The sequence below is a fragment of the Notamacropus eugenii genome, chromosome 5, assembly GCF_028372415.1.
Source record: "Notamacropus eugenii isolate mMacEug1 chromosome 5, mMacEug1.pri_v2, whole genome shotgun sequence".
Taxonomy (NCBI): Eukaryota; Metazoa; Chordata; class Mammalia; order Diprotodontia; family Macropodidae; genus Notamacropus; species Notamacropus eugenii.
Genome location: NC_092876.1, coordinates 82,379,903 through 82,398,693, shown reverse-complemented (window position 1 = coordinate 82,398,693; position 18,791 = coordinate 82,379,903). Strand labels below are relative to the sequence as shown.

Here is an 18,791-nt window from a genome sequence, read left to right as displayed (position 1 = left end):
AGATTTAGGGAAATCACGTATGTATATAACCCTCAAACTTTCAAAGACCCGTTTAAATGTCATCTGCCTGCATATTAACAAATGGAATTCCATAAAAATTTGCTAAACATTTCTGTCCATCGATGAGTCTTATGATTCAGACCTGGAGGAGATATAAGGCTATGATTAGACTCTGCCTCTAGGAACTCTAGGAACGGCAGGAAGGATAAAATTTGCATAAAGAGACTACACATAATGGGTACGACAGAGATGTGTGAACCAAGGATGAAGTGAGGTCAAAGGTGGGGTGAAGGAAGAAATCATTACCAGCTTGGGGGGAGGGGGAGCCAAGGAAGGGATACTGAAGGATGAAGTATTTGAATTAAACTCCAAAGGATTAGTGGCATTTCAACACCTGGACTTGGAAGAATAGTGACAATCCAAACCAAGGAAACAGCATGAGCATAGACAAAGACGTGGATGAATGCAAGACAGAGAGCCACAGAGTACATGAAAAGGAGTATTGAAAGGGTTGGTGGTGCCAGCTTGCAGAGGGTCTTATGTGCCAAAGTTAAGAAGTTTGAACTTTACAGCACAGGCAATAGGGAGCCATGACACAGAGTTTAAAGAGGAGTGTTGAGCACATTTACACATTAAGGAAGATAATTCAATCAGTCAATCAACAGACATTTGTTAAATACCTCTCACGTTCCAGGCACTATGCCGGGAGATACAAAGACATAAATGAAACCATCTCTGCTTTCAAGGAGTAATCTTTTGGGGGTAGATAATATGTGGGGGTGTTGTTGACTTGTTTCAGTCATGTCTAATTCCTTACGACCCCATTTGGGGTTTTCTTGGCAAAACTACTAGAGTGGTTTGCCATTTCCTTCTCCAGCTCATTTTACAGATGAAGAAACTGAGGCAAACAGGGTTAAGTGACTTGTCCAGGGTCACACAGCTAGTAAGTGTCTGAGTCCAGATTTGAACTCAGACCTTACTAGGCAAGGCATTATATATATATATATATATATATATATATATATATATATATATATATATATATATATATATATATATATAAGACCAAGAAAAGTCTCTAATAAGAAATTTCAAAGTGAGGGTTGAAGGGGAAAAGAGCAGTAGATTTGTGAGGAAGTTATGGAAATGATCACAGCAAGAAGTGATAAGGTCCAGTCCCCAGGTGGTGGCTATGGGGCAGACCAACTGCACAATACCATATGTTGGACACTGAAGCTTAGAGCTGCCAGTTGTTACTCTGAAGGGAGGGATGGGCAGACATTGGTCTACGTGACACAGGAACAGCCTCAGAAAACCAGGGTAGAACACGCTTTCTCAGAAACAAGGAAAGGTATAGATTGTGGGAACTAAGCAGGGGAAAGACACCTGCTGGAGGTGATGGGGCTCCTGTAATCCAGATGGAGAGTTCTGTCAGGGAGCCCGAGGCCAGCTGGAAGCCTGATGAGAGAGGAACTCACTTCTTCCAGTTCCTCAAAGAAGTCTGGGCCTGTTATTTTACAGTCAGTATAGGGGGTCCCATGATGGGACCCCTGGGTTCTGTTACTATTTTTGTAAGTTGGATATTTTTTCCTCCTCTTTCCTTGAATGCCTTCAAAGACCATTTCAATATGTTACAGAATCACAGAATCCTAGGATTGAAAGGGACCTCAGAGGCTGACTGGCCCAACCTACCTACAACCAAGAATCTACTCTATGACCTCCCTGGGACTGGAAGTGGTCATTCACACAAGGTCTGAGAGCCTCTAGCAGAGAAATCCAAGTTACCCCGGGGCAGCCCATTCATTGTCGGGAATAGCTCTAATTGTCAGGAAATGTTTCCTTTTGTTAAGCTTCTATCTGCCTTTCCGACTTTCACTCATTACTCCTTGTTGCGCCCTCTGGGGCTAAAGGAACAAGAATAATCCTTCTCCAAGATAGCATGTCAAATACTTGAAAACAGCTATCTCTTCTCCCCTAAGCCTTCTCTTTTCTACAGGCTAAATATCTCCTGTGCTTTTCAATGGTTCCTCACAGGACATGGCCCTTTACCCCTTTGGCTAACCTCAGTTTACTCTCCAGCTTATTATCAATGTCCCCTGGTAAAATAGGTCATCCCTATTTACATCAAATGTAATACTATGGTCATGGTCTGACCAGGGCAGAAAGTAGAGAAGCACTATTATATTTCTAGATACTATGACTAAGATGGAATTCACTTTTTTAGTTATGATAACATGCTACTAAAACCTACGGATCATTTTTTTCAGAAGAAAAAAAAACTGCTATCTAGTCACACTTTCCTAATTCTGTACTGGCAAAGTTCATGATTTGAACCCAAATGGAAGACTTTGAATTTATCCCCATTCAATTTCAACTGATCAGATATGGTCCAAGGCTGGGTTGAGTAGAGAATAGGGAGTGAGACTTGAAGGTAAGAAGACGTGGGTTTAAGCCGTGATTTGGATATAATTATGGCTGTGTGACCCCACAAGTCACTTAACCTCTCAATGTTCTAGGCAGATCTAATTTGTAGAGAAGGTATATTTCCCCCCAAGACCTCCATTTTGGGGAGGGTTCCAGGATGGCCAGCCTTCTCTACTTCAGATTTTCTGAACTCCAATACCAGACCTGGTTACCTTCACCCCTCACCTTTGCAGCTCCCTTGTATGCATTGTCTCCCCACATTAGACTATAAGCTCCTTTGGTACAGAGACTGTGTCTTTTTGCCTAAATTTGTATCCTCAGTACTTAGCACAATGACTGGAATACAGTAAGTGCTTAATAAATTCTTCTTGCTTTGCCTTGCCTTGCCTTGAATTAGAAGAGGGTATTGCCTCACAAAAGAGTGCCCTGTGCTAATGAAATTATAGGATTGGCTTCCGTCCCAAGATCTGGCCCAATATTCTAGGCTGTCAAGATCACTTTGGATCCTGACCATCATTTAATGAGTTTATGATTCCTCTCAGTTTTGTGCCACCTATAAAATTAGTAAGTATCACATCGATGTCCTTATGCAAGTCACTGGTGAAAATATTAAACAAGAGAGGTCCAAGCCCCTATCCCTAGTGAACTCCACCGGAGACTCACCTTCCAACTGACATCAAACCACTAATGAAGGCAGCCAGGTGGTGCAGTGGATACAGCACCAGCGCAGGAGTCAGGAGGACCTGAGTTCAAATCTCACCTCAGACACTTGACACTCACTAGCTATGTGACCTTGGGCAAGTCACTTAACCCCAATTGCCTCATCCTGGGTCATCTCCAGTCATCTTGATAAATAACTGGTCACTGGATTCAGATGGCTCTGGAGGAGAAGCGAGGCTGGTGACCTGCACAGCCCTCCCTCACTCAAAACAAGTCAAGTGCAAGTCATGTCATCATTTCTCTGATGGCATGGTCTTCTTCGGCAACGAAGGACGAACACACACACAAACTATTAATGACTATTTTCTACACTATTCTAAATAGTCTCTCCTCCATCTCTCCATCTTGTCCATGAGAATGGCATAAGAGATTTTGTCAGATGCATTACTCAAATCTAAGTAAACTATACTGACAGCATTCATTGATATATCAACAAGCTATCTTATCAAAGAAGGAAATAAGGTAACCTGTTCTTGCTTGAGCTATGTTGACTCTTTGTGATCATTGCTTCCTTTTTTAGGTGTTCATTAACCATCCTTTTAATAATACTTTCTAGAATTTTCTTTCAGTTATATTTTACAGGCTCCATTCTCTTCATTTCTTTGGCTTTTAGGACATTTACCTTTTCTCAACTTTGCAGCAACTATAACTGTTCAGTTGTCACATTTACTAGTGCTTCCTAGTACCCTGAGATATAATTAATCTGGGCTTGGTGACTTGAATTTATCAATGACGATAAGGTTCCCTCTCATTATCGTAGGTTTCAATTCTCTATCAGTCTTGCTTTTTCTCTGCCCTTTCTTGCCTAAAAATGATTTTCCTTGGAAGAGCTGAACTTTCTTTCTATCATTCATTATCATTGTCCCACCTCCAGTAGATCTTCAGTGATCTTTACCTCCACCCCACCTCCATACCTCCCTCAACAGAACTTTAAAAAAATAACAATAAATAAACCCATTTTGGTGTCATTTTAGCATCATGTCTTTAGATTTCCTTGTCAAACTCAGTGCATTCAGAGTTCTAGGTTCTTACAGGACCATTGTATGTTTTTGTATCAAACCTCCACTACTTGCCCTTGTTTCCATTTTCCATAAGTGTCTTTTTAAAAATCATTATTTATTAATTTTTAACATTTATTTGTTTCAGATTTTGAGATCCAGATTCTCTCCTTCTCTTCTACCCCTCCTCTCCCTACTGAGAAGATAAGCAAAATGATATTAACTATACATGTGAAATCATGCAAAACATATTTCCATATTAGCCATATTGCAGAAACAAACAAAAAAGCAAGAAAATTATACTTCAGTTTATACTCAGAGTTCATCAATTCTTTTTCTGCAGGTGGATAGCATTTTTTCATCATGAGTCCTTTGGACTTGTCTTGGATCACTGTATTGATCAGAGTAGCCAAGTCTTTCACAATTAATCATTATTACAACATTCTTGTTACTATCAAGTTCTCCCAGTTCTCACATTACTTTGCATCAGTTCATACAGCCCTTGTATAGTTTTTTCCCCTCATATATGTCTTAAAAGCCAAGTTCCTCTGTGCATCCACATTGATCTCTCTAGATAACTTCTCCCTTTACTCCCCAATAGAATAATTTCTCTTTGTTTCTTCAGAATTTCATTCTTGATAGTTCTTCCATTCCTCAGTGAGCTTCCTTTATAGAATTTTAGGCAAGAGGATCCTATCTATTCCTTCTCTGAATGCTTTGAAATTCCCTCTCTGAAAATCTAGGGTGCCTTTCATACAATATTCAGATTTTCTGTTTCCTATCACAAACTCTAAGAGAGTGATCCCTTCACTCCAAGGTTACCATCATTTCTTCTTAAACAATCAGTTCATCCTTGTTGATAAGAATTGGGTCTAGAATGGCAAGTCTTCTCATTGGTTCTTCTGTTTTTTGATTATTAAGACAAGACAAGAAATTATTAGTTGCTCTGCTTTTAGGTAGAGGGAGAAACAGACAGACATACACAGGAACAGATAGAGAGCTCTACATCAAACGTTTAAATAACTGAAGCTTCTTATCATTACTGTATCATGCAGCCACGGCAACCTTGTGATTTGTTTCCTGAATTCTTCATCTATTTCCTCTTACAATCCAGGTGGACTCTAGTATGCCTTTGAGGAAAATATCATTTCTTGGGCCTGTTATTCAGTCACTAGGTGGTGCTGTGGATAGAGTGCTGGGCCTAGTTGTGTGACCCTGGGCAAGTCACTTAACCCTATTTGCCTCAGTTTCCTCATCTGTACAATGAACTGGAGAAGGAAATGGCAAACCACTTTAGTATCTTTGACAAGAAAATCCCAAATAGGGTCATGGAGAGTCAGACACTATTGAAAATGACTTAACAACAACAACCCCAAAAGACTGACAAGTCCTTGATCTTTTCTTTTCATAAAAAAATTACTATTAATTACTTGGTAGGAGGTAGAGACAATATGCACATCAAAATTGACAAGTGGCAGAAAGTTGAGAGAGATTGCTAACAGACTAGATAAAAGGATGGGATTCCAAAAGATCCTGAAAGGTTATAATGATGAACCAAATTAATTAAGTTTAGGACTAAATATAAAGCCCTACACTTGAGTTAAAAAAAATCAATTGCACATGTACAGGATTAGAGAGAAGTGACTAGCAAGTAATTCATATGTAAAAGATATGGGTGTTTTCATCACATTGAGGCAAGTTGCAATTCACTATAAAGAAGAATGTTCGTCAGACATTAGACTGCTCAACAATGGAATAGGCTTCCTTGGGAGGTGGTGAGGTCTCTATCAATTGAAATATCCAAGCATCATCTGTATGATCACCTTTTGGGAAAGTTGTCAAAGGCAGAATATGGAGCTAGACGGCTTCTAGCTAAGATCCATTCCAAGTCTGAAACTATAAGATTCTAGGTCAAAGAGAAGGAAAAAATGATTCTTAGAGAAAGAAAAAAGGTGGTACCAGTTACCAGGTCCTGCTTTCCCCTAATGAATTCTGTAGTGTTTTAATTAAAATATAATTTGACACGTCAAAGCAGGGGAGGGTATGTAGTACAAGGCTAGATTTGGAGCTAGACAATAGGGATTTGAATCCTAGATCCGTTCTCTTATGATCTCTGTGTCCTTGGGCAATTCATTTTAACTCTTTGGGCCTCAGTTTCCTCCTATGTAAGGTGAGGAGATTGGCCCTGAGGTATCTTTAAACTATGGATTCTATAGTCACAGAACCCTTCTCTACTTTCCATATTAAGGACCCCTTCCTTGTAGTGGCTACAAGAACTCAGTAAGCTCTCCCTTCTGCTGCCTTTCTTTTAATGTCTGCATCAAGCTCTTTTAATAGGGCAAGGTTTAATTTTCTCCTGTGGATTGGAACCCTCTTCACACACACCAGAATCTTATTTCCTTCTGTCTCCTTTTTCTTCCCCTCTTCTTTGTCAGCCACCATTCAGCATGGTACCAAAGGCTTTTCAGTCACCTCCGCCACTCCCCTCGGATCTCCCACCATCTCATTATCTCCGATCTTTACCATTGCCATGGGGACACTCTCCTTCTCAGTTTTTTGCCAATGGCCTCCTCAGCCCATATTTCTCAATGGAACCCTGGAGCCTCTGCTTCTCAGGGAACAGCCCCTTGCCAGTACCCCTGTGAGTGTCACTGTCTCCTCATGGCCCCACCCCAGGGAATACTTCCACTCTGCACCAGGAAGAAATTCAAAAAGAGAATAATCGAGACTTGCCTAACAAAGTCCCAGAAGGAGACTCCCACAGCAGGTAGGAGACAGACTTCCCAGCTCTGGAGCACATGCAAAATGCATTTCAGTTAAAATGCTGGAAATGTGAAGAGGAAACAGTGCCCCATGGGCCAAAGACATGAGATAAATACAGTCCAACACTACCCTGGGCTAACACATTAGAGCATCCCAGAAAGGGGCAATGGGCCCACCTACTGGAATGCCAATCAGTTGGAATATACTGCTAGCTCCAGTCATTATCTTTCGGTCCAATATCTGCCAGAGCCTCTCACAAAATCCTTGTAGACCAAGTGGAGAGATGTGGACTCTATGATAATACAGTTAGATGGGCTCAGAAATGGCTGAAAGACCAGCCCCAAAGAGAGAGACCTTTATAGTCACATGCCTTGACACTATTCTCTTCAAAACTGTTGCCTTGGATGTAAGCACAAATAGTACGCTTATTAAATTTTCAGATGACATGAAGCTGGGAGCGATAGGTAACATTTCTGATGGCAGAATTAAGATCCACAAAGAATTCAACAGAATGAAACTAAGAAGAACAAAATATAAAGGGAGAAATGCAAACTTCTATATTGAGGTTCAAAAATTCAATCATGTAAATGTAAAGTGGAACAGACATGACCAGAGAATAGATCAAGTGAAAAAGACATCGTTGGGAGGGTTGGGAGAGCGGGAAGATTGGAGGGCTAGCGGACCAGGAGCTCAATACAAGAAAATGATGTGGCATGGAGGCCCTAACAGGCTAATAGGATCATAGGCTGAATTATTAAAGCATAATTATCAAAACAGGAGATATTCTGGGGGTGAGGTGCACCGGGAAGAGATGGTTCTACTGTCAGATCCCATCCGGAGCACTTTGCTCATTTCCAGATTTGGACGAGATGATCTCTAAAGTGTCATCTCTCTAAGAGACTATGACCTTCTACTGCAGGCAAACCAGATCATGTTCATAAGAGGGAAAGGAGGGAAGGAGGAAGGGAGGGAGGGAGAAAGGAAGGAGAAAGGAAGGAAGGGAGGGAGAGAGAGAGAGGGAGGGAGGAAGGGAAAAAAGGAAAGGAAAGGAAAGGAAAGGAAAGGAAAGGAAAGGAAAGGAAAGGAAAGGAAAGGAAAGGAAAGGAAAGGAAAGGAAAGGAAAGGAAGGGAAGGGAAGGGAGGGAAGGGAAGGGAAGGGAAGGGAAGGGAAGGGAAAGGGAAGGGAAGGGAAGGGAAGGGAAGGGAAGGGAAAGGAAAGGAAAGGAAAGGAAAGGAAAGGAAAGGAAAGGAAAGGAAAGGAAAGGAAAGGAAAGGAAAGGAAAGGAAAGGAAAGGAAAGGAAAGGAAAGGAAAGGAAAGGAAAGGAAAGGAAAGGAAAGGAAAGGGGAAGGAAAGGAAAGGAGAAGGAAAGGAAAGGAAAGAGAGAAGAGAGGGAGGAAGGAAAGAAGGAAGGAAGGGAGAGAGGGAAGGAAGTACTTTACAAATATTAACTCATTTGCTCCTCATAACAACCCTGAGAGGTGGGTACTATTGTTACTCCTGTTTTATAGGAGTTACAATATATGAAACAATAGGAGTGAGGAAACTGAGGTTGTGTCTAACCCAGAGTCACACAACCAGTAAGTGTCTGATGCTGGATTTGAAGTCAGGTCTCTTCTTGATGCTAGGTGTAGTGCTCTAATACTACCTAGCTGCCTCAAGGAGAGGAGGAAGGTGAGTGGTCTGAATATCCTTCTATACAAGGACCCACTTAGGGAATTAAGACTATCTTGAAATATCTAACAAACAGGCTTCCATTGGGAAGAGGGATAAGAGATCTTCTGCTGTGTTGAAAGGGAACAACTATTTGGGAGAAGTTGGAATATTGACAAAAGAAAATTAAAAAATCTTCCTGAAGTGTTTAAGATAGAGTGTAAGGGAGTGAACTCCATGTCTCCAGAGGTCTCCATTTAGAAATTGAATGACTTACATTGGGGACATTATAGAGGCATTTGATACCTCTAAAAGGATGTTGGACTACTTTCCTCTGATAGTCTACCATACTAAGATTTTTCCTCTTCTAGCCTAAAACTATGGGTGATCCTAAGTACTCAAAGGAGCAATCTCCCTTCCCCCACCCTAGTGAAAGACTCAGTGAGGACATACTGTAACTGACTTTGCCTCCTCCATTCAGAGCCTGGTTCCTCTCCTTGCTAGGTAATATATTGTCTCATCCAAAGACTTCTCTATATACATGCTGTTTCCAACCCAGCAGGTTCTCAGGCTAACAGGGAAAGGAGGGAAACTCAAGCTAGCTCTCTGAGTTCTGGTTATGGAAGATACCCTGGAACTACTTTCTGCAGACATTTAGGTGAGGGCAGAAAGAAAAATCCTTTGAGGACTGGAGAAGTAATAGAACCCCCTCAGGGGTTGGCCGTGCCATAAAGGCAAGTCAACCTGCATTTATTAAGCATTTACAATGTACAAAACCAACTCGGAGGTGAACTTCCAGACTCTGTCCCTGTCACCCCCTGCTATGTTTCTTCCATTTCTTTTCTTTTCTCAAAGGGCCAGTCTGATCTACTGGGTTTCCAAGTGCCATTTCCTGATCATTTTTTGAGAAACACCCTGGTGTGGCAGAAAGAATAAGGGTTTCAGTTAAGTGTCATGATAGATAAGGTACCGGGCTTGTCGTCAGGAAGTTCTGAAATTGAATCCTCCCTCCAACACTTACTAGCTTAACCCTGCTCACTCAGTTTCTTAATCTGAAAATGGAATAACAATAGCACCTTACTCACAGTGTGATGTAATGATCAAATGAGATTTTTGTGAAACACTTCATATACTTTAAAGTAATACATAGATGTTAGCCATTGGTATTATTAATATGATTATTAATCATTATCATTCAGGCAGGACACTGAGATTAATAGGGCTAACAAAGAGTCCAGCAAGACCATACTGGATCTAAAATTCAGAATTTGGATTTGTACTCCTATGCAGGGAGCAGGAAGGAGATGAAGCTCTTAGATCAATTAGCCTCTGCCAACCACTTCATTGGTTTTCGTCATCTCTTCTCATTATCTCATAGGTAACTAAGAGGCACAGGGGACAAAGTGCTGGATCTGGAATTAGAATGGACTTGAATTCAAATCCTAAACCATACACTTACTAGCTGTGTGACCCTGGACAACTTATTTAACCTTTGCCTCAGTTTCCTCATGTGTAAAATGGAAATAATAAAATACCTCCCAGAGTTATTGTGAGAATCAAATGAAATAATTTATAAAGCACTTAGCTCAATGTCTGGCACATGGTTAGTACTTGATAAATGCTTGTCCCCTCCCTTACCTTCCTTCCTCTTCCTCTTGCCTATTGTCCTGGTGATTCATGCTTCAGATAGATGTCTGGCCGCTGGACCCAGATAGCTCCAGAGGAGAAAGTGAGGATGGTGACTTTGCACTGCCCTGCCTCACTTAAATACAATTCACTTGCAAGTCATGGTGTCACCTCCTTAATGTCATGGTCCTCTGAGAATGAAAGACAAACAACAATGAGAAGGGGCTGAACTGGGTAACCTCAAAGATCCTTTCTGATTTCAAAATTCTACAACTTTACCTAATCCCAGCCTTGGGTGCTCTCACTTCCACTTATCTTTCCTGGCTTCTTTCAAGTTCAAATACCACCTTTTACAAGAAACTTTGCCTGATTCTTCTGCTGCTAGTGCCTTCCCTCTGAGGTCACTTTGGACTTTACATATGTATATGTAATATATATTAACAGAACATTCTATGTATGACATGAACAAAATATTTAATATATCATATGAAATATCCATGTATATTGCATGCAGTTATTCACATGTTGCTTCCCTCATTAAACTGAGCTCCTTGAGGAGAGACTGTAGTTTTGCCTTTGTATTCCCAATACCTAGCACATAGAAACACTTGATAAATGCTTGTTAATCAGTGGACTGACTGCTAGACCAAGGCAAGTTTAAACACCTAAATCGAAGGAAGAAGAACCCAGGAACATGGATACTGCTTGGTGGAGCAGTGTGGCGATGTGGAAATGATGTTGGATGGGGCCTCAAAGAAGCTAGATCTTTGCTCTCCTACCTGTGCCACCCTGGGCAAACCAATTATCCCTTCGAAGTCTCAGTTTCTTCCTTTATAAAGTGAGGAGGTAGAGCAGGATGACCATCTCAGGTTCCTACCGGTGTTAACTGTATGCTCCTATAACATGGCTGCAATATCTTTCAGAAATCCTTTTTTGGGAATACCCTTCAGAATATAAGACCTAAAAAAGGATATTCAAAGAGAATCCTTTCATTTTACAGAGGAAGAAACTGAGGCAATGGAACGTCAAGCCAATTGCCCAAGATCACAAAGGTAATAAATAGGGGCCATGCTGTGAACAGAATCCTAGATTTACAGCCAGAATAATTCTTAGAATTTATCAGTTCAACCCCTTTATTATACAGAAGCCGCTCTGGATTCCGAAGCCTTTCTCCAAGGCTCTTCTCCTTACACTGGAATTTGTTTTTTGGTTTTGTTTTTGTTTTGTTTGGGGGTTTGGGGGGGGGGGAGGGAGAGGGATATACCACTAGGGATAATGACCCGGAAGCCACTGCCTCAGTTCATTTTCGAAGCCAACTTAGAACCTTGAATCATCCTTTAAAGCATAACTGAGAGCATCTAGCTCCTCACTGGGAACACCTTCGGGGGCATCGCCATCACAAGCTGTGTGAAGGCTGGAGCACCGTAGTCGAAGCACACTGCCCTCTGCCGCTGCCTACATGAAATCAGTGCTGGGAAGACGGAGGGATTCCAGAGATGCCAAACAGCCAGCCATCTGCCGCTCCCTTTCTGTGCCTGCCACTTCCGCGGCTTTGAGCCTTGCCATACGCAGCTAGCTATCCACGGCAAAATCCACACCTTGTTCAGAGTTGTTCTCCTCACACGATTTCTCCTCTTGCCTCGGGAGGCCTCCCCAGCCACAGAAGGTGAGACGAAGCATTCCTGCCTCTGAATCAGATGAGGTTGAGAATTGCCTGCTTGCGTCCTTCCCTTCCACCGACCCTAAATTTGTTCCAGGAGGAGGATATCTAGAGAAGGGGAGATTCCAGGGCTGGACCCCGGGATGTAAATGGACATAGGAAGGAGGTAGTCACTGCATGGCCTTACCAACTCCCAAAAGGCATAGAAAGTTGTGCCTTTCACCCAAATCAAGCCAATAGTACCAAATAACAGAGCTAATGCCCTATTCTACCCCCCAGTCTCATCCCTCTTTATCAAAACAGGGCATTTCCAGACTGGTCCAGTAACCATCCCTCTGGTTTTCAGTCAGACAGGTTTGCATCTCCCATGAGCAACAAGATACTACTCTGTGGCTTCCTTTCTCCTCTCCATTATCATCACTCTTCCTCTTCAGAGGGTACAAGAGGGGGATTGGGGTGGAGGAAGCATGCTGAGTACCATAGGACTCTACTAATGAGAGATGATGTAAAAAAACAGCTAAGCCCACCCCCTCAAGTGAAGCATTTTTACAGGATCACTGATGTGGAGCTTGAAGGGAACTTACAAATTACCTAGTCTAATCCCCTCATTTTGTACATGGTGAAACTGAGGCCAGAAAAAGGATGTGACTGCCTCAAAGGTCACACAGGCAAGCAAACAGTTGTTTCCAAGATTCAAGGCTGAATTCTTCCACTCCAAATTCAGTGATCTTTCCTTTGTACCATACTCTTCCAGTTGCAAATTCCAGAAAGAGGATGGAGAGCCTCCTCCCTTCCCGCCCCTCCCCCATCCTGTGCATCTCTTAGAATTAGATAAATAGTGTTGGATGTGTGTTGTGATCTGAGCTCTAGAATTTCTCAATCATCCTGCCCAGCAGTAAAGAGACGGACATCATGACCCCTGGAGAGCCCTGTCAGCCTAGAAATCTGATCTCTCCCATCACACCTTGCTTAAATTGGCACACACACACACACACACACACACACACACACACACACAGAGTTCACCCTGACGTCAAAAAGCTATGTAACACAGTGTGAGGCCCACATCCAGAAGAAATTAAGCTCACAATGGAGAAAGGGGAGGTGGAGACTGGGGTTGGCAGCAGCAGCTGGGTTGGTAGGTGGAGAGGCACAAACTCCTGAACTGAATGCTTTCTAAAGCCCCTCGGCCACTCCCAGGTGGCAGGAAGCTACTTGTCTGAAGCTATTTACTTCTAAGGGGGGGGGGGGGGAGAACCCTATTGATCTTCATTCAGCTCCTGTCTGCTGCTACACAGGGATGTTTCATCGCATCGCCAGTCACCGCCAGAAATTTCTCATTGTTTCACTCGCAGCAGCTCCCGAACTCAGAGACGGTTGTTCAGGACCATTTGGCTGAACTGACATGAAGAGCTGCAGGCCTCTTCAAGGTTCCTGGGAGAAGCCCTTTCACCTATGCACATGCTAGTAGCTGTGGATTTTTGCTCCTGCAGGGGCCCCATATACATTCAGGAAGCCCATGCCCCATCCACCAGGGTCTTTACTGCTCAACCCTGGCTCTTTGTCAGTACTTTGGGGGAAGCAGTCAAGCTGGACTTTCCCACCCTCCATCAGTTGCCTAGCTCTGCTGGACTCAGTGATGGACTTTCTCCTTTGCTCTGGCTCCATTCAAAATCTTTATCACTCACAGGGTTATTGGGACGTCATTCCAAGCCTTCCATGCCTCCGGCCTTGAAATCATGCCTTTCTATCTCAATATCAGGCTGAATAGCTCAACACTTTATCCCTCTCTTATATAAAAATTGTCTCTGGGTTTCAACAGAAAAGAATCATGGAAATCACAGAACACAACATGAACATGAATTTAGAACTAGAAAGGATATCAGGGGTCATCTAGTCCAGTGGAGGAAAATGAGACCCCAAAAAGTGAAGTAATTTGCTCCAATTCACATAGACATGAGCAGAGGCAATATTTGAACCAGACAATCAGAATTTAAATCCAGAAATCTTCCCATGGCAACACAATAAGTAGAAAGGGACATTAGAGACCAACTAGTTCAACCTCTTTTTACATAACTTGGAAACTAAGGCTCAGGGAGGAGAAAAGATTGTCCCAAGGTCACACAATGCCAGCAGAGGAACTGATACGCCATCCAGGACTTTTCCCAATAGACTTCCTAACTCAAGCACTGATAGAATTTTAGACCTAGAAGGGACCATAGAATTTCAGACCTAAAAGGTGACATCACCAGTAAATACTGATCCCTTCCACACATCATTGAAACACTCTTGACTGATCAGCCCATCCATTATAACTGTTGCAATGAATTAAGACCAGATCCATTTGAACAACAATGATGACAACAATAATAATACCCTACAATATACTTTGTAAACCTTCAAAGAGAAACACTTGGTAATCACACAGAGAATACATCTCCCACATATTCATATGAAATAATCAATGTTGGGGTTTTTTTTTTCTCCTTGGGCTACAATCCAATTATTCTCTCTCCCTCTCTCTCTTCCTCCCTCGATCGCTCTCCTTTCTTACTTGCCACCCATCCAAGCAATCAATGCCTTGACCTCTTCCTCTGATAGACACAATTACAAAAAGACAGAGCAGAGTAATTCATCTATTCAAGATGGATTGTTCAAACACTCCGTCACGCGGCAGGGCTCCCTCCCGGGCTCCCAGTCTGAACGGAAATTTAAGCCCCCAAACAGGCCAATAACAGGAGGGTAAAAACTGCCCCTCTTCGGATTCAAAAGCCCCCTCTGCCTCTACACCTGCAGAGGAAGCCTCCTTCAGTGTCTCCAACCTGAAGAAAGAAAAAAGCCCTCAGTGTAAAGGCAGCAAGTGGCAATGCGGGACTCGGCAATCAAATAGGGGCTGTTCCCAGGACCTGCATTCCGTGTCTCCATCTCAGCACCAGACCCCTCTCCCTTCTGACCAGTCTAGTAATGACACCTATTCAGACAATGAGGTTGATGGAGTGGGGGTGTTGGGAAGAACTCCACTTAGGGATCTTGTTGATTGGGATGTAGGTTAAATATATTTCTCTCCCTCTCTGAAAAGGCATTCGGAGCTGGTGTAGGGGCAGACTGACAGACTCAGACCTCTCAGGGGAACATTCCAGGAAGTGAAGAAAGCTACCCCAACCACTACCTCTTCTTTTCAGGGTTGGCACCCTCACTGGCAGTCACGTTTGGCATCTATACAGCCACTTGCTCTATGCTGAGAATAAAATGGGACCAGGGTGCCTGGGATATGAATGGCCAGGTCTGACACATGATGATTAATCCCGGGGTTTAATATGAAGAAGATTAAAGAAGCCGGTGCTTTGCCCTCCTTTAATTATGCTATTACATAGTGAGCCCCATGAAGGGGGAGCAGGCTGGTGGACTTGGGCAATGTGCCACCTTGCAATGGGGAGCCCCTGACCCCATCAGCCATCTTAGTTCCAAGGGGAGGGACATTTTTCGATAATCAATTTACCATGTTTAGTGAAGGTTTTGCTGCCTAGTAACTCACCAACTCCATCCTATGCCCCTTCCCCCAAGTCCATGTGACTTGGATGATACTGTGGCCCTCCCCAAGAACAAACACATGCATACCCATCCTACATAGTACTACAATTCTCAAGTTTAGGTTATCCCCAAAAAGGCCTACTGCCTGTTCACTGAAGATGGGCTGGGACTATATCCAAAGACATAGACTCAGAGGTCTGTTCAATATCTACCCCCTTCCCATCATCACTTCCCCCCCCCACACACACACACATACAGAGGGAAAAGTGGGAAAGAGAGTGGTATCTGCAATGCGTGAGTTGGCCTCAGAGGCCCCATGGGCACCCGTAAGGATTCTCCTACCCTTACCCTCACCCCCTGCATATTTCCCCTTCTCAGTCTCTCCAAGGGCACCCTACTGCAGAATGTCTGCAGGCCTTCTACCTATAATCAAGGAAGAATGAAAAAGAAGGAAGGCCTTTCCCCAGATCATGGAGCAAGTCCTACGGATAGTAGAGAGGTCATGGTGGAGTAGGGAAAGGTAACAGAGGGAGGGGCGAAAATTCCTAATGACCAAGTAGTATCCCCCAAGGGCTGCAAATGGTTAACTCAGAAGTGGAGAAAGGGGGGGAAAGGCCCCAGTTTCAAGGTATAGGGCTTGTGAGCTGCCCACTGCCTAGAGGTGCCTAGTAGATTCTATAGCACCGGAAAGGGGTCCCTGAACCTGGGGTGGGAAGAAGGGAGGAGGAAGACAGAAAAACCCCAAGAAAAAGCTTCTGTGAGGTCCAAAGGCACTGATTTTGGCAGGTTTAAAAGCCCAATTCTCAAACAGAAACAGTGTTCTCTCCCTCTACTCCCAATTGCACTAACATATAGAATGGCAGCCCAAAGCAAGGAACCCAGACTCGTCAAGGCTACAGGGGACCCCCTCGTTGGCACTTATAAGAAGGAAAAGGGTTGGAGATGATTCCAATGGGACCTCAGCTCTACCTCTCACGTTGTTCTGGGGATTACAAGGGGAACAAATAGTCTCGTACACTGACCAAGCCAGAGAGCTCTACAGAGCCATACCTTTTTATATTGAGAATTCCCCATTCCCCAGCGGTCCTGGGGCAACACTGGAGCCCAAGTGGGCTCCCACTCCATCCCCTCCTTTACACACTGCACCATTTACCTCTCATACAAACACAAAAAGCCAGAGCTACCCACGACAGGTCGGCGGGCGGCTGAGATGGAAAACAAAGTTGGATTCCCCGAGTTACTGCCTCGGTTAGAAATAAACAGGAGGAAGAGTCAGCTCCAGCTCTCCAGCAGGCTGGTTATAGCTGAAATCCAGAAGCTGTTTGGCCAGTTTGTGGTAACTTAAAAAAAAATCGAAATATACCCTCCACTTCAGATTTTCCTCCCTTAGTCCCCATCATGCTTCCTCAAGCACGGAGGAGAGCTCTGAGGGGACCGCAAGGAAGACTGAGACGATCGCTTTCTATCAGGACAAAGTCTGGCCAAGCTGTGCCCCGAGGTGCGGGACTTCAGATGTACGCCCTGCCCGGAGGGAAGCCCGAAAGCCCAAGTCCCAGCACAGTCAGGTCCCCATGGGGTTGTCTCCCACCCAGGTTCCTCAGGCCCAGTAAGGCCGGGGGCGGGCACTGAAAAGAGAAGCCTGCAGAAGTGACCGGCCCAGCATTCAGGAGCCCGAAGTTTGCTGCACCCTCGACCCCCCACCTCCGCCCAGCTCCATCCCCAGGGTTCCAAGCTTGGTCTCGAACCCCTGTCCATCTCCTGGATTTCAGCCTTAAAGGTCGTCCCTCTGTTGCCCTTAAACCAGCAAAAAGACTCGAGTACCGAAGGTGAGGAGGGGGCCGGAATCGGGGCTCTTCACTCACACACACACACACACACACACACACACACACACACACACAGCCCCTGAGTCTCTAGTCCGCCTGAGCCCCCTCCTGGGTCAGGAGAAGTGTGGAGAAGGAGCCAGGTTGGGGGGACTTTATTCCTGAAGGAGACCGGGAGACAGGGAGAAAACAGCTCCTGAGCACGGACCCCGCTTGCAGGAAGGGAAAGGGAGAGTCCCCTAAGGCTTGACTCGGGGCGGAAATGATGGGGATAGAGCGCCCAGAGACAGTTTGTCCACCCCCACACCAGTCCTGCCTGGCCCTGTCTGCCCCGCCCCAAGGAACAGCAGTCCAAACCAAGGGGCTTCGGCCAAGCTGGGGAGTGGGTAGGTAGCCGAATGTGCTCGGGCGCAGGGAAGGAAGGAGGTTGGAATTCAGGGAGGGAGCGGGCTGACGAGGGCGCCCAGCGGAACCCTTACCTATCCGGATGACATGGGGCATTCCCCGAGAGTCCTGAATCCAGAGCACGCAAACCAGGAGCCCGGCCCAGTATTCCCAAACCAGACTCTGGAGACGCCGCCAGGGACGGGTCATCGTTGGGCGCCGAGCCTCCCCGGGGCGCGGCCGTGGCGGGCTGCTCCGCTCCCTGGGGCGGCCGCTCTACCAGCCGGCGCGCAGCCCGGGAGCCTCCGCCGCCGCCGCCTTCACGGTCTCCACCACGGCGGCCGTAGCCGCCGCCTCCTGGCCACCAAGCCGGGGTCCGGAGCGGGGCTGCGAGTCAGGAGCGCCCCGCTGCGCTCTGCACATCTTACTGGGAAGCCCGCCCGCCAGCGCCCGCCCGCTAGCCAGCCAGCTGCGCAAGTGGTGCCGGGTTCCGCGCCCTCTGGCGACCCTGATTCCGACCCCGACCCGACCCGAGCTCCCTCCTAGGCGAGGCTCTCCGCTGCGCTCTTCCTCAGCCTAGACGCCCGTTCCGGCTCCGGCTCCAGCTCCGGCTCCGACTCCGGCGCGGGCTCCCACCTGCACCGGCTGCCGGGCTGGCGGGCGGGCTGCACGCGTCTCTCTGTCCCCTCCTCCTCGCCGCTGATGCTATCGCCCGGGCTTGCACAAAGCCCTGGAGTGGAGTGACACGCGCACGCACGCACACACACACACACACCAGCGCTCTCACACTCGTGCACACCAGAACACGCTCTTTTACACACATGTACGCTTAATTCTTTCATACATGCACATCCATTCACACACACTCCTCACGCACACACACCCTGCTCACACACATGCAAACAAACGAGTGCACAGTCTCTTACACCCATCCGTGCACACACTCGCCGCGAAGCACACGTCTACATGTTCACACCTGCAAGAGAACCCTGCGGTGACCGAGTGGATCCAGACAGGCCGGACAGAGGAGGAGGGCCGTAGGCTGAATGCAGAGGCCTCCTGGAGCTGGCCTCACTTTTCTGCTTCTCCTCCCTCTCCCAGGCCTCTTTGCTTTTTCCGTCCTCCCCATCTCGTCCCCTTGGCTGGAAAGGCCCAGAGTCTGGGCTTGGCCAGAGGACCCTCAGCTTCGGAAGGAGGTTTCTAGGGAGCA

At 45.5% G+C, this 18,791-nt stretch overlaps 1 protein-coding gene across 1 annotated transcript in view; it reads right to left on the bottom strand.

The window, feature by feature from the left end:
• GRIK3 (glutamate ionotropic receptor kainate type subunit 3) overlaps positions 1-18,216 on the bottom strand; it is a 316,008-nt gene extending 297,792 nt beyond the window's left edge. Inside the window, exon 1 of the mRNA XM_072610019.1 lies at positions 17,677-18,216. Within this exon, the coding sequence (XP_072466120.1) occupies positions 17,677-17,791 (115 nt within the window). The 5' untranslated portion in view covers positions 17,792-18,216. The remainder of the gene's footprint in view (positions 1-17,676) is intronic.
• Between the last annotated feature and the right edge of the window lie 575 nt (positions 18,217-18,791).